Here is a 16625-nt window from a genome sequence, read left to right on the forward strand (position 1 = left end):
TCTGTTTGTCCCCTCTCCTCCCGTCTGTCTCTATTTGTCCCCTCTCCTCCCATCTCTCTCTGTTTGTCCCCCACTCCTCCTGTCTCTTTGTCCCCTCTCCTCCCGCCTGTCTCTTTGTCCCTTCTCCTCCCGTCTCTCTGTTTGTCCCCCACTCCTCCTGTCTCTTTGTCCCTTCTCCTCTCGTCTCCCACTGTTTGTCCCCCTCTCCTCCCGTCCATCTCTGTTTGTCCCCCTCTCCTCCCATCTCTCTCTGTTTGTCCCCCTCTCCTACTGTCTCTCTCTGTTTTTACCCCTCTCTTCTCGTCTCTCTCTGTTTGACCCCCTCTCCTCCCGTCTCTCTCTGTTTGTGCCCCTCTCCTCCCATCTCTCTCTGTTTTTCCCCCTCTCATTCCGTCTCTCTGTTTGTCCCCCTCTCCACCCGTCTCTCTGTTTGTCCCCTCTCCTCCCATCTCTCTCTATTTGTCCCCCTCTCCTCCTCCCATCTCTCTCTGTTTGTCCCCTCTCCTTCCATCTCTCTCTATTTGTCCCCCTCTCCTCCTCCCGTCTCCCTCTGTTTGTCCCCCTCTCCTCCCGTCTCTCTCTGTTTGTCCCCATCTCATCCCGTCTCTCTCTGTTTGTCCCCCTCTCCTCCCATCTCTCTGTTTTTCCCCCTCTCCTCCCATCTCTCGCAGTTTGTCCCCCTCTCCTCCCGTCTCCCTCTGTTTGTCCCCCATTCCTCTTGTCTCTCTCTGTTTGTCCCCTCTCCTCCCGTCTCCCTCAGTTTGTCCACCTCTCCTCTCATCTCTCTCTGTTTGTCCCCCTCTCATCCTGTCTCTCTCTGTTTGTCCCCCTCTCATCCTGTCTCTCTCTGTTTGTCCCCCTCTCCTCCTTTCTCTTTGTCCCCTCTCCTCCCGTCTCCCTCAGTTTGTCCCCCTCTCCTCTCATCTCTCTGTTTGTCCCCCTCTCATCCTGTCTCTCTCTGTTTGTCCCCCTCTCATCCTGTCTCTCTCTGTTTGTCCCCCTCTCCTCCTTTCTCTTTGTCCCCTCTCCTCCTGTCTCCCTCAGTTTGTCCCCCTCCTCTCATCTCTGTTTGTCCCCCTCTCATCCTGTCTCTCTCTGTTTGTCCCCCTCTCCTCCCGTCTCTGTTTGTCCCCCTCTCCTCCCTTCTCTCTCTGTTTGTCCTCCTCTCCTCCCATCTCCCTCTGTTTGTCCCCCTCTTATCCCGTCTCTCTCTGTTTGTCCCCATCTCATCCCGTCTCTCTCTATTTGTCCCCATCTCATCCCATCTCTCTCTGTTTGTCCCCCTCTCCTCCCATCTCTCTCTATTTGTCCACTCTCCACCTGTCTCTTTGTCCCTTCTCCTCCTGTCTCTCTCTTTGTCCACTCTCCACCTGTCTCTTTGTCCCCTCTCCTCCTGTCTCTCTCTTTATCCCCTCTTCTCCTGTCTCTGTCTTTGTCCCCTCTCCTCCCGTCTCCCTCTGTTTGTCCCCCTCTCCTCTCATCTCTCTCTGTTTGTCCCCCTCTCATCCTGTCTCTCTCTGTTTGTCCCCCTCTCCTCCTTTCTCTTTGTCCCCTCTCCTCCCGTCTCCCTCAGTTTGTCCCCCTCTCCTCTCATATCTCTCTGTTTGTCCCCATCTCATCCTGTCTCTCTCTGTTTGTCCCCCTCTCCTCCTGTCTCTCTCTGTTTGTCCTCCTCTCCTCCCGTCTCTCTCTGTTTGTCCCCCTCTTATCCCGTCTCTCTCTGTTTGTCCCCCTCTCCTCCCGTCTCTCTCTGTTTGTCCTCCTCTCCTCCCGTCTCTCTCTGTCTGTCCAACAGTCCGCTGCATTCCTGCGATCCTGTAACCCGGCATCTCGCGATCGGTGAAATCCAACATGTTGCATTTCACTGATTTACCGATCACGATGAAAATATGATAATGATTTGCAAATCAGTGAAATTTAACATGTATAATGTCACCAATCCTCCGACAGATCACAAAATATCGATGACCGGCAGATCGGTGTTTCCGATCCCATCGCAGGATCTGGCAATCCGTCGGTAGGTGTATGGGGGCCTTTATGCGCATGTTTTCTAAATTAGTGCTTCCACTCATTAGTGTGTACTTGATTACACCTACTATAATAACTTCATATATTACAGTAGTGTCATTGATTAGAGGGCCTGATTCAGAGCCGGACGCTCTTTCAGAGCGCTCACTCTGAATCAGTGCCCGCCTATTGTATTTTTAGAGTGGCCTCCTGGCCGCTCGCTTAGCTGTGGGTGACTACCCACAGCTATTGTGAGCGGGCAGGATGATGGTCGCGAAGGTCAAGACCATCGCGACCATCGGGCTTGCGGCGATACCCTTGTCTCATTGCAGCAAGCCCTGGAGTGCTTTCGGCTCTGTGATGTCAGTGGGGCCGGCCACAGATGGTAGGCGTTCACATGGGAACGCCTCCGTCTCGGCAGCCACGCCCCCAGCACGCCCACCAAAGGGGGCGTGCTGTCACTCACCATCGACAGCACGCCCCCTTTGGTACGAGACCCATAGCGACGACTTGGCCGTCGCTATCCGTCGTGCGCATGCGCACTGGGCCAACATCAACCCGCTTGCGAGCACTCAGCGCTTGCTTGGAGCACGTTAAACACATCATAATACAGTATATATATAATTATATAACCATGAATGTGTGTATATAATTTGATGTGTGTATCTTGCTCCAACAACACCTACTGTAATATATGCTCAGGTTTGTTTGAGGGTGGGGGCCCCATACCGGTATCTTGCCTAGGGCCCCGTGAGGTCTAAATCCGGATCTGATCCTGCGTTAAGATCAGTAACATCGAGTAATATCGGGCCCTCACGCAGAATTACAGCAAGTCTGACCTGTCTCAGAAATTGCAACTCTCATCGCACGCGGTGAGTACACAAGCCGCGAATGCCGTCGCATTGGCTAATTTATGCACGCCCAGGAAACAGCATTCAAACGGACAGGCACACCTGCGTTTCTCCAACCGACCGCCATCACCTCCCCCGACACGCTGACGCCCCGTCACTCGGTCTGTGATGGTTTTGTATCTGTGTATGTGATCGCAGTGCGATCGCAATAGTGGCCTGCGCACTGCGGTGCTTATGCATGCCCTGTACGCACCATTGGCTGGTCTCTGTACGAGGTTGCAAATGTGATCCGTAATGAATCAGGTAACTGTTCATCATTATGATTATATTACAGTATTTTAACAAATGAAACATGGCAGAAGCTGCATCCGTCGGATAATGATTCTAACGCCAATAATATTGGGAACCAAAGGCCTAAGCTCATGAGACTGATGGAAGCTGATATGTGATCAGTTGCTATAGGCCATAGCAAGTAATTGCCATTTGCACCATGTTATTAAATAAAACATATTGATGGCTACTTGTATTATATTATTATTAATAATAATAATAATAATAATAATAATAATAATAATAATAATTGTTGTAGTCTTAGTATTAGAAAAAGACTTGGGGACACCTTCAGCAGTTTTTTTTTGTCCTACAATTATTAACATTGTTAATTTCAAATACAAAGAAAAGGAAAATCTGTGACATCAATTATTTACAAAATTATTAATATCTTACTCTCAAATACTTAATTATTTAAACAATTCTTTTTTTTATAAAGTTTTGATGCAGAATAAAAACAAATGTCTTCTCCAGGTCTGTCAAGGAGACCAAAATAATTTATTATTGCACATATGGTTTATATGCATCAAATTAGCACATACCTGTAGATACTTAGCTTTAATTAGAAAAATTTTTTAAAAAAAAATAAAAAAATGGAAAAAAAAACCCTTACAATTTAATTCACCTTTTACAGTTCTATGTACAAATATATCTTCTTTGGAATGAGTCTGTTGTCCTAAAAGCACAGTCTTTAAATGCTACATTCAGTGTCCGGAGAGCGATGGCAAGAGACTTGCCCACATTATATAAGATTGCTATGTTGTAAAGGCAGGGTTACTATTGCGTTGGATATGGCTGTCATTGTTCCCGAACCCTTGGAGATCTTGTGCAGACCTACAATGTCCATCTGCTGGGGTCGATGCTTTCGAAAGATGCTTCCCATCGTGGACTGAAAGTTGTTGGTGACAAAACAGTAGACGATCGGGTCCATACAACTGTTGAGGCTGCTCAGAGTCACGGTCACGTGGTAGACGATTAATATGACGTCGCGGGGCACAGACGGCTTGGCGCAGAAGACCACCTGACTGACGTGTATAGGCGTGAAGCAAACGGTGAAGATGATCAGCACAGTAATGAGGAGCTGCACCGCCTTCATGCGCCTCTGCCGGCTCTGGTTCATTAGCGTGGACCTGGACAAGGCCCACATGATCCGTAAGGTGTAGGAAGTGATGACTATGAGAGGCACAAAGTACTCAAAGATGGTCAGTGCAAAGAGCTGGAAGATGCAGCACCTTGGGTGACCGATGGTGGTGGTCAAGATGGTGAAGGTGACCACGACGGCAAATATCCAAATAAAAATGCAAATGCACTTGGCATAGTTAGGGTTCCTCCACTTGCGCGATGCCTCAGCCTGGACGATAGTCATGTAGCGGTCAACACAGATACAAGTGAGAAAAAGTATACTGCAATACATGTTCACGAAGTACGTGAAGCTGTGGACAAAGGAACAGGTTCGGCAAGCCTTGGCACTGTAGTACATAATCATGCGGGTCGGGAGAGAGAGCCCCACCAGCAGGTCGGTCACGATCAGGTTGATGGTGTAGATGACCGATGTGGTCTTCGCTTTGGTCCGGAAACAAAACACGTAGATGGCCAAGCTGTTTAGTATTATACCCACCAGGAAAATGAGGGTGTTAATGACCAGCAGCGCAACCCAGAGACGGTAAAACCTATGATGTAACACTTCGTCTAAGTCCGTCAGTGGGTGCGACTGGGGCCTTCCTGCATTGGCATGTGAACTATTCTGACCCATGTCATCAAAGGTATGGTTATTGCGGCCAGGCATTTGGTTCAACAGGCACTCCATGGTTGCTCCCCAAATCAGTCTGCAAAGGAGATGGTGGAAGTGTTAGTAATCCTGCTTGTACGATGTATCACTTGTATGTTATTACACTATTAAAGGGGTTGTTCACCTTCAGATGATTTTAAATTGTTGACCTCTACGGTCCCTTCTGCAACCTTCACTATCTGCAGTGATTTGTTTCTCTGGCTTCCATCTTTCCTTCATTACTTGCAGCTGTTATGTTTGTTGCCCTTAGATACGACACATCTCTACTGCACATTCTGCTTTGGATGCAAATGGATCCAAAGAGCAAGTCTGTATCATATTCCACGTCAACAAAGATAAACAACTTTACTTGATCATATAAAGACATGTACAATCCAGTTAAAGTAATTTGTAAGTGCAAATCCCCTTTAGGTGACATCCTCTCCTACAATTAATGAGCACTAATACTCAGTGTAACGTTTTCTGTCTTAGAAGGTAGTTGGTCCTCCTTAGAGATAAATATATTATAGATAAATCTGCCACGAACATGTTTGATTTGGTGAATCGGTGGAGCTACTGTAGCTAATTAGTTACAAAGGACTATATTTGCCCCCACATCTGCGCCATGTGTGCTCTCTGCCTGTGCAACATTCACCCACAATACATTTAAATATTCCAAAAGTCAATTCACCCACATTTCTTAAACTCATACTGCACATGCCGATCTCAGGCCATGCCATCCTCAATTATGCTATAGATATCCCCACAGAAGAGAAAGGAGAAGGGCCCCAATATACTGTCATATCCCCATAGAAGAGGAAGGAGAAAGACCTCAGTATACTGTCATGACCCAGAAGAAAAAGCGATCTCCGTATGCTGTCATGTGTCCACAGAAGGATAATGATCTCAGTATACTGTCATGTCTCCACAGAAGAAGGATAAAGGTCTCAGTATACTGTCAGTCCCCCATAGAAAAAAGATAAAGGTCTCAGTATACTGTCATTCCCCATAGATGAATGAGAAAGACCTCAGTATACTGTCATGTCCCCACAGAAGAAGAGAAATTCCTCAGTAAATTGTAATGTTCCCACAGGAGAAAGTCCTCCGTCTAACATGTGGAGGTGACCCCAAAAAGACTGTTCCTGCTCCAGTCAGTCCAATGGAGTGTGGTGAGAATCAGGTGGACTCTGCAGAGAGAGTCACCACACCATAATATGTGGCAACAACTGCAGGCGGTCCAAGTGGGGCCCCTGCAGGGACACGGATTAAGAGACTCTGGGACCTCAATCACTGTAGTGGGCCCCCAACTTATTGATCACACCCCAGTACTGCCAGGTCGCACTGCCAAAGTGACCATGGCAGATGGACTAAAGCAAGAGGTACCTGTGGTGAGAGTCTACCTGGACTGGGGAGCTGGCCCAGAGTTGAGAGATGTTTCTGTCATGGATGGCGTTCCAACAGATGTTGTCCTGGGGAATGATCTGGGGAAATCGTTACCATGTTTTCTGACGCTATCGCCGAGGTCAAGTTTCCAGATCACAGTCTACAACATCTGCACAGGAGCAGCCCAGCACAGATGAAAAGACCACATCGGCTAGACAACTGTCAGCGCAGCCTACCACAGCATCAACCAGCACAGGGGAAAAGATTACAGTGGCTAGATCAGCACATCTACCCAGCATGCCTTTTGCCTCTGGTATGACTACATCCCCTAGCAATGCAGAGGATGTTGGTTCTGGCTTGTTGTATCCTGTGGGGGTGCCTAGTGATGCTCCTGTCCCTAGTGGTTTGCCAACTCCGGCAATGAGAATGAGTGACCACACTGACTTTCCTTTGACTAACCTCAACCAGATTGACCCTAGCGATCCCAACCCATACTCCCCTGTAGAATGTCCCTACTTAGAAGAAAGTGAGGGCCACAGGCAGGAATCCAGGGAAACTCGGCTTGCTGGCCCATCTCTGGAAGGCATATCATGCCCAGTTGGCAGTGGCCTTTCAGGGATGGTGGCAGTGAGTGGGACCTGGCAGGAAGAGTTAAGGTACAGGGTAGCCAGGAAGGTAGAAGGAGTTAGATCAGAAGGGGAACATGTCCAGCTGGTGACCCCAGGGAGCTTTTCTGTACAACTGGTGTCAGTTGCCCACAAAACCCTTTTGGACAGTTACCCGGAGATAGAGCATACACTGAAGTGACTGACACAGAGCCTGTCCTGGCCTGGAATGTCATATGATGCCCAAACCAACTGTAAGTCCTGTGCCATCTGTTGGCAGCTTGGGCACTCCAGTGTTTGTGTTTCCTCCAGGTTTCTGCCCATAGTAGAGACGGTGGGAAGGATAAAGACCTAAGGACCTGATTCAGACCCGCTCGCAAGTGGCCGCTCACTCGTTCACGGACGATATTTCCAATCTGCGCATGCGTATGCAACCCAATGCGTGTGTGTGAACCACTGCGAGTGGTCTGGAAGGGCTCACTCGCCCAGCATAGACAGCCCATCTGAATGAGTGACAGGAGAGGCCGTTTGTGGGTGGTAACAGGGGCAGGGCACTACTAACGGCGAAGTGGAGGTGCAAAAGCAGGCGTGGCTGAGTGCTGCAACGCCGTTTCAGAGGCGTGCATAATTAAAAGGCAGTGTCATAGTACACGTCACTTGGTGGAATTTCACACTTAAATGCTCGCAGTTCTTGCGGCAGGGTATAGTCCACCTGAAGCGTAGCGATCGCATACGATGGTTCTCGATGTACCAATGTTTTTAGGCACTTCCAGGAGATGACGTACGCAAGTGGGCATTTTAAGAATGGATGGTGGGCGTCTACATACACGAAGTGATTGCACTCCAAGACATAGTGGGCGTGCTTATGTCTTGCCTTGCGATTGCTTGCCTTGCTGGGTGTGTGCCAGATTTGCATAAGCTGGAAGCGAGCGATCGCATCTAGCGAGCGGGTCTGAATCAGGCCCTAAGTGTACTGTCATATCTGCACAGAAGATGAAGGAGAAGGTCCTCAGTATACTGTCATGTCCCCATAGAAGAAGGATAAAGACCTAAGTTTACAGTCTTGTACGCATAGAGGAAGGATAAAGACCTCAGTATACTATTATGTCCCCACAGAAGAAGAGAAAGTCTTCATTATACTGTCATGTCCCCACAAATAAAAGGGAAAGTCCTCAGTATACTGTCATGTCGCCATAGAAAAAGAAGGACAAATTCCTAAGTATACTGTCATGTTCCTACAGAAGAAGAATGAGATTGTCCTCAGTATACTATCATGTCTCCACAGAAGTAGAAAGATACAGACTTCAGTATATTGTCATGTCCCCACAAAAGAAGAATGACAAAATCCTCAGTATACTGTCATGTCTCCACAGAAGTACCTGTAGAATAATAAACTCCTTAGTATGTTGTCATGTCCCCACAGAAGGAGAAAGTCTTCAGTATAATTTCATGTCCCCATAGAATTAGATGGTTAAAGACCTCAGTGTACTGTCATGTCCCCATAGAAGTAGAAGGAAAAAGGCCTCAGAATACTGTCATGTCACCACAGAAGAACAAGGAGAACATCATCAGTATACTGTCATGTACCCATAAAAGAAGGATAAAGACCCAAATGAACTGTTATGTCCCCACAGATTAATTAAGAAGTCCCCAGTACACTGTCATATCCCCACAGAAGAAGAGAAACACCTCAGTATAGTGTCATATCCCCACAGAAGATGAAAGAGAAAGTCCTCACTATACAGTACTGTCATATCACCACAGAAGAAATAGCATAAAGACCTCAGTGTACTGTCATGTCCCCACATCAGAAGGATAAAGATCTCAGTATACAGTCTTGTCCCATAGAGGAAGAATAAAGTACTAAGGGTAAATTTACTAAGATTCGATTTGGTCCCGATTTTTCAACTTAAAAAATCTGGAATTCACCTAGCTCCCGGTTTTGACAGGATCGTTTTGATTGATGGTGTATTTGGTCGATCCTGTCCGTTTTGAAGTCCAGATTTAAACGGCCGAATTTCTCTCCCAAGCAAGCAGGCTGCACATATCAGTGAAATATGTGCAGACTGTTTGCTCTTTTTTGGGGGGGTACATTTAAAAAAAAAAAAAATGACGTGAGGTTCCCCTGCCCCCCCCCCCCCCAAAAAAAAAAGGCTAACCAGCCCTGGACTTGCCAGCCTGTCCTGGTACCTAAAATTATGGGGAACAAAACGTGTAGGGTTCCATCAGGCTGCAGGGCCTGTCCTGGTTTTAATTATAAGGGGAAAAAAGCACCAAACCCTTTCCTTTCACCGGGTCCCCCAGCCGCAGCATCAGTCATGAGCGCTAGTCAGCCCAGGCCAGGGATCCCAATAAAGGGGTCCCCCTCTCCAGGGCACCCCTGACCTAAGCTGATAGCCCAGGGCTATCCCCGCCACCCTCGGGCGGTGGGTGGCGGGTGATTAATGTATGTAGTGTTTTAAAAAATAGAATTAACAACATTGTCTTTACACTGGAACTACAGGTCCCAGCATGCCTCCACCGCATTATGGTACATGGAGAACCACAAGTACCAGCATGTGGGGCATTAAGGGCCCACTGGTACCTGTAGTTCACCTGTAAAGAAATGTGTAAAAAAAACACAACACACACACCGTGAAAGTACAGTTTTATTACATACATACATACACACACACACATACTCACCTACATTACCAGGAGTGGTCCCCTGGTCCAAAGTAGGCATCCAAGGTCTTCTTAAAACAAAAAAAAATGAAAAACCCGAAACATGCAACAGATACCAACCAGGATGGTTGGTATCTCCCGAATGAAATGCTCAGACGCTGCTTCTGCCATCATAGAGCTGTATCTGAGCGTTCATTGGCTGAGTGGTGAGCCCCCGCCTCTCTCAGCCAATGAACGGCTCCTCCATTGAAGTCAATGGTGGGAACCGCAGAATAAACTTTAGTAACCTGCGGCTCCCACCTTTGACTTCAATGGAGGAGCCGTTCATTGGCTGAGAAAGGCAGGGACTCACCTCTCTCAGCCAAGTCCAGGGCTGGTTAGCCTTTTGGGGAGGACCTCACGTAATTAAAAAAAAAATATTAACCCTTACAACACCCTTGCCATTCAGAATCATAAACATATCACATTAATTTGTGTATGTTCGATGGCAACTCGAAGCTCAGGAGGTGGTGTATTGAAAACTTCTATTCAGTCCCCGATTTGAGTGTAAAACGGGTGACTTTATCAAAAACGAATAATGGTAAATCCCCGATTTGTATTAAAGAAGTGAAAAGTACTTCCAAATTGAGCCGATGGTGATATCATTTCTATTGTTCAAAAAGGACGAATTTGCCGCATTAAACCACCCGATTTCAAGCTGCAAAAATGAAGAAATCACCCGACTTTAATGATAGTAAATTCCCGATTTTCAAAAAGTTATATTATCACCCGGAAATGCAAATCGGGACCAACACGGATCTTAGTAAGTTTACACTTAAAAGTGTACTGTCATATAACCACTGACGGAGGTTGAATGTCCTTAGTATAATGTCATGTCCTCATAGAAAAAGAATGAAAAAATCCCCAGTATACTGTCATGTCTCCATAGAAGAAGAAAGATACAGACTACAGTATACTGTCATGTCCCCACAGAAGAAGGAGAAATTCCTCAGTATACTGTCATGTCCCCACAGAATAACAAGGAGAACATCATCAGCATACTGTCATGTCCCCATAAAAGAAGGATAATGACCTAAGTGAACTGTCATGTCTCCACAGAGGAAGGATAAAGACGTCAGTATACTGTAATGTCCCCAAAGAAGAAGGAAAGAGACCTCAGCATACAATCTTGTCCTCATAGAGGAAGGAAAAAGACCTAAGTGTACTATCATGTAAGACCTCAGTATACTGTCATGACCCCACAGAAGAAGGAGAAAGTCCTCTGTATACTGACATATTGCGATAGGTGAATGAGGAAGACCTCAGTATACTGTCATGTCCCCATAGAAGAACAAGGAAAAAGACCACAGTATACTGTCATGTCCCCACAAAGGAAGTAGAAAGTCCTCAGTATACTGTCATGTCCCCACAGAAGTAGAAGTAAAAGTGCCTTAGTATACTGTCATGCCCCATGGAAAAAGAAGGATAAAGACCTCAGTGAACTGTAATATCCCCACAGAAGAAGGATAAAGACCTCAGTGTACTCTCATGTCCCCACAGAAGATGAAGGAGAATGTCTTCAGTATACTGTCATTTCCCCACAGAAGTAAAAGGAAAAAGACCTCAGTATACTGTCATATCCCCACAGAAGAAGGATAAAGACCTTAGTATACAGTCTTGTCCCCATAGAGGAAGGATAAAGACCTACTGTAAGTGTACTATCATGTATGGCCTCAGTATACTCTCATATCCCCACATAAGAAGAATGAGAAAGTCCTTAGTATACTGTCATATTCCAAAACATGAATGAGAAAGTCCTTAGTATACATTATTGTCACCATAGAGGAAGGATAAAAACCTCAGTGTACTGTCATGTCCCCACAGACAAAGAAGGAGAAATTCCTCAATATACTGTTATGTCCCCACAGAAGTAGAAGATGGAGAAAGCCCTCAGTATACTGTCAAGTCCTCATAGAAAGATAAAGACTTTAGTGTACTGTCATGTCCCCAAAGAAGCATAAAGACAACAGTATACTGTCATGGCCCCAAAGATGAAGAAGAAAGTCTTCAGTATATATTATTGTCTCCATAGAGGAAGGATTAAATACCTCAGTGTACTGTCATATACCCACAGATGAAGAAGGAGAAAGTCTTCAGTATACTGTCATGTTCCCATAGAAAAAGCATAAAAACATCAGAATATTGTCATATCCCCACAGAAGAAGAAAGAGAAAGTCCTCAGTATACTGTCATGTCCCCACAGAATAAGAATGAGAATGTCCTCAGTATACTGCCATGTTCCCACAGAAGGAGAAAATCCTCCATATACTTTCATGTCCCCAAAGATGAAGGAGAAAGTCCTCAGTATACATTCTTGTCCTATAGAGGAAGGATAAATACCTCAGTGTACTGTCATGTCCCCACAGACGAAGAAGGTGAAATTCCTCAATATACTGTTGTCCCTACAGAAGTAGAAGAAGGAAAAAGTCCTCAGTATACTGTCATGTCCCCATAGAAGGATAGAGACCTTAGTATACTGTCATGTCCCCACAGAAGAAGCATAAAGACCTCAGTATATTGTCATATCCCCACAGAAGAAGAAAGAGAAAGTCCTCAGTATACTGTCATATCCCAAAAGAGGAAGGAGAAAGTTCTCAGTATACAGTCTTGTCCCCATAGAGGAAGGATAAAAACCTCAGTGTACTGTCATGTCCCCATAGAAAGATAAAGACCTTAGTGTACTGTCATGTCCCCACAGAAGAAGGTTAAAGACCTCAGTATACTGTCATATCCCCAAAGATGAAGGAGAAAGTCCTCAGTATACATTATTGTCCCCATAGAGGAAGGATTAAAACCTCAGTGTAGTGTCATATCCCCACAGACGAAGAAGGAGAAAGTCCTCAGTATACTGTCAAGTCCCCATAGAAGGATAAAGACATTAGTATACTGTCATGTCCCCACAGAAGAAGCATAAAAACATCAGTATATTGTCATATCCCCACCGAAGAAGAAAGAGAAAGTCCTCAGTATACTGTCATGTTCCCACAGAATAAGAATGAGAATGTCCTCAGTATACTGTCATGTCCCCACAGAAGGAGAAAATCCTCCATATACTTTCATGTCCCCAAAGATGAAGGAGAAAGTCCTCAGTATACATTCTTGTCCTATAGAGGAAGGATAAATACCTCAGTGTACTGTCATGTCCCCACAGACGAAGAAGGTGAAATTCCTCAATATACTGTTGTCCCTACAGAAGTAGAAGAAGGAAAAAGTCCTCAGTATACTGTCATGTCCCCATAGAAGGATAGAGACCTTAGTATACTGTCATGTCCCCACAGAAGAAGCATAAAGACCTCAGTATATTGTCATATCCCCACAGAAGAAGAAAGAGAAAGTCCTCAGTATACTGTCATATCCCAAAAGAGGAAGGAGAAAGTTCTCAGTATACAGTCTTGTCCCCATAGAGGAAGGATAAAAACCTCAGTGTACTGTCATGTCCCCATAGAAAGATAAAGACCTTAGTGTACTGTCATGTCCCCACAGAAGAAGGTTAAAGACCTCAGTATACTGTCATATCCCCAAAGATGAAGGAGAAAGTCCTCAGTATACATTATTGTCCCCATAGAGGAAGGATTAAAACCTCAGTGTAGTGTCATATCCCCACAGACGAAGAAGGAGAAAGTCCTCAGTATACTGTCAAGTCCCCATAGAAGGATAAAGACATTAGTATACTGTCATGTCCCCACAGAAGAAGCATAAAAACATCAGTATATTGTCATATCCCCACCGAAGAAGAAAGAGAAAGTCCTCAGTATACTGTCATGTTCCCACAGAATAAGAATGAGAATGTCCTCAGTATACTGTCATGTCCCCACAGAAGGAGAAAATCCTCAGTATACTGTCATGTCCCTAAAGATGAAGGAGAAAGTCCTCAGTATACTGTCATATCCCCAAAGATGAAGGAGAAAGTCCTCAGGATACATTCTTGTCCTATAGAGGAAGGATAAAAACCTCAGTGTACTGTCATGTCCCCACAAATGAAGAAGGTGAAATTCCTCAATATACTGTTGTCCCTACAGAAGTAGAAGAAGGAAAAAGTCCTCAGTATACTGTCATGTCCCCATAGAAGGATAGAGACCTTAGTATACTGTCATGTCCCCACAGAAGAAGCATAGTCATCAGTATATTGTCATATCCCCACAGAAGAAGATATAGTCCTCAGTATACTGTCATATCCCAAAAGAGGAAGGAGAAAGTTCTCAGTATACAGTCTTGCCCCCATAGAGGAAGGATACAAATCTCAGTGTACTGTCATGTCCCCACAGACGAAGAAGGAGAAATTCCTCAATATACTGTTATGTTCCCACAGAAGTAGAAGGAGGAGACAGTCCTCAGTATACTGTCATGTTTCTATAGAAGGATAAAGACCTTAGTGTACTGTCATGTCCCCAAAGAAGAAGGATAAAGACATCAGTATACTGGTATGTCCCAACAGAAGAAGGATAAAGACCTCAGTATACGGTCATGTCCCCACAGAGCTAGAAGGAAAAAAGTCTCAGTATACTGTCATGTCACCAAAGAAGAAGGCGGCGATAGACCTCAGTATACTGTCGTGTTCTGACAGAAGAAGAATGAGAAAGTCCTAAGTATACTGTCATGTCCCCATAGAAGAAGGATAAAGACCTTAGTATAATGTCTTGTCCCCATAAAGGAAGGATAAACACCTCAGTATAATATGATGTCCCCATAGAGGAAAGGGAAAGACCTCATTATACTGTCATGTCACCACAGAAGAAGGATAAACACCTCAGTATAATGTCATGTCCCCATAGAGGAAAGATAAGACCTCTGTTAGACTGTCATGTCACCACAGAAGAAGAAGGCAAAAGAAGTCAGTATACTGTCATGTCCCCACAGACAACAAAAGATACAGACCTCAGTATAATGCCATGTCCCCATAGAAGATGGATAAAGACCTCAGTATAATGCCATGACCCCATAGAAGATGGATAAAGACCTCAGTATAATGCCATGTCCCCATAGAAGATGGATAAAGACCTCAGTATAATGCCATGTCCCCATAGAAGATGGATAAAGACCTCAGTTTACTGTCATGTCCCCATACAGGAAGGATAAAGAACCCTGTATACTATCATGTCTCCATAGAAGAAGGATAAAGACCTCAGTATAATGTGTTATCCCCATAGACGAAGGATAAACACCTTTGTTCACTGTCATCCCCGTAGAGAAAGGATAAAGTCTTCAGAATACTGTCATTCCCCATAGAAGAAAAAAGATAAAGACCTCAGTGTACTATCATGTCCCAACAAAAGATGGATGAGAAAGTCCTCAGAATACTGTCATGACCTCACAGAAGAAAGAGGAGAAAGTCCTCATTATACTGTAATATCCCCACAAAAGAAGGATAAAGACCTCAATATACAGTCTTGTCCCCATAGAGGAAATATAAGAACCTCAGTATACTGTCATGTCCCCACAGAGCTAGAAGGAAAAATGCCTCAGTATACTTTCATGCCACCAAAGAAGAAGGTGGCGATAGACCTCAGTATACTGTCGTGTCCCCACAGAAGAAGAATGAGAAAGTCCTAAGTATACTGTCATGTCCCCATAGAGGAAGGATAAAGATCTCATTATACTGTCATTTCACCACAGATGAACGATAAAGACCTCAGTATAATGTCATGTCCCCATAAAGGAAAGAGAAAGACCTCAGTGTACTGTCATGTCCCCACTGAATTAGAAGGAAAAATGCCTCAGTATACTGTCATGTCACCACAGAAGAAGAAAGATAGAGACCTCAGAATACTGTCATGTCCCCATAGAGGAAGGATAAAGTCCTCAGTATACTGTCATGCCCCCATAGAAGAAAAAGGATAAAGCAATAAGTATACTGTTATGTCCCCACAAAAGAAGGATAAAGACCTTAGTATACTGTCATGCTCCTATAAAAGGAGAAGGACAAAGATCTTGGTATACTGTCATGCCCCCATAGAGGAAGGATAAAGACATCGGATACTGTCATGCCCCCATAGAGGAAGGATAAAGACCTTGGTATACTGTCATGCCCCCATAGAGGAAGGATAAAGACCTTGGTCAACTGCGATGCTCCTATAGAAGAATAAGGATAAAGACCTCAGTATACTGTCATGCTCCCACAGAGGAAGGATAAAGACTTCGGTATACTGTCATGCCCCCATAGAAGAAGGATAAAGACCTTGGTATACTGTCATGTTCCACAAAAGAAGGAGAAATACTGGCATGCTCCTATAAAAGAAGAAGGATAAAGACCTCAGTATACTGTCATGCTCCCATAGAGGAAGGATAAGGACCTAAGTGTACTGTCATGCCCCCATAGAGCAAGGATTTAACACCTCAGTCTAATGTCATGACCCCGTAGAGAAAGGATAAATGGCCTGATTCAGAGCAGCTCGCTGTTTGTGAGCGCTCGCTCTGAATCAGGTCGGGGATTTTTTTATTTTTTCAGCCTCCATGCTGATCGCTAAGCTATGGGTGACCACCCACAGCATTTGCGGGTGGCCTGGTGATGGTCGCGATTATCGCAACCATTGGGCTTGCGACTAGACCCTGTGGTAGGGTCTCAGCTCTCGCAAGCCTGAGTAGGACTTCTGATAGAGCAGGAAGTCCACTACTGACATCACAAGTGATGTCAGTAGGGTCGCTCACAAATGCTAGGCGTTCCTAAGGGAGGCGGCGTATGTGCAGTCGGGGACCATCGACCCGCTTGCGAGCACTGTGCACTCATGAACGGGTCTGAATAAGGCCCAAAGTCCTCAGTATACTGTCATGCCACCATAGAAGAAAAAATATAAAGATCTCAGTGTACTAGCATGTCCCCACAGAAGAAGAAGGAGAAAGTCCCCAGTATACTGTCATGACCCTACAGAAGAAGGATTGGAATGTCCTCATTATACTGTAATGTCCCCACAGAAGAATGATAAAGAGCACAGTATACAGTCTTGTCCCCATAGAGGAAATATAAAGAACTCAGTGTACTAT

At 45.1% G+C, this 16625-nt stretch overlaps 1 protein-coding gene across 1 annotated transcript in view; it reads right to left on the reverse strand.

Annotated features, from left to right (window-relative positions):
- Positions 1-3805: 3805 nt before the first annotated feature.
- The window catches only part of GPR20 (G protein-coupled receptor 20), a 119700-nt gene continuing 106880 nt past the window's right edge, over positions 3806-16625 (reverse strand). Inside the window, exon 3 of the mRNA XM_088475234.1 lies at positions 3806-5014. Within this exon, the coding sequence (XP_088331360.1) occupies positions 3931-4995 (1065 nt within the window). The 5' untranslated portion in view covers positions 4996-5014 and the 3' untranslated portion in view covers positions 3806-3930. The remainder of the gene's footprint in view (positions 5015-16625) is intronic.

This window comes from Taudactylus pleione, unplaced genomic scaffold (assembly GCF_031769625.1).
Source record: "Taudactylus pleione unplaced genomic scaffold, aTauple2 ptg000168l, whole genome shotgun sequence".
Lineage (NCBI taxonomy): Eukaryota > Metazoa > Chordata > Amphibia > Anura > Myobatrachidae > Taudactylus > Taudactylus pleione.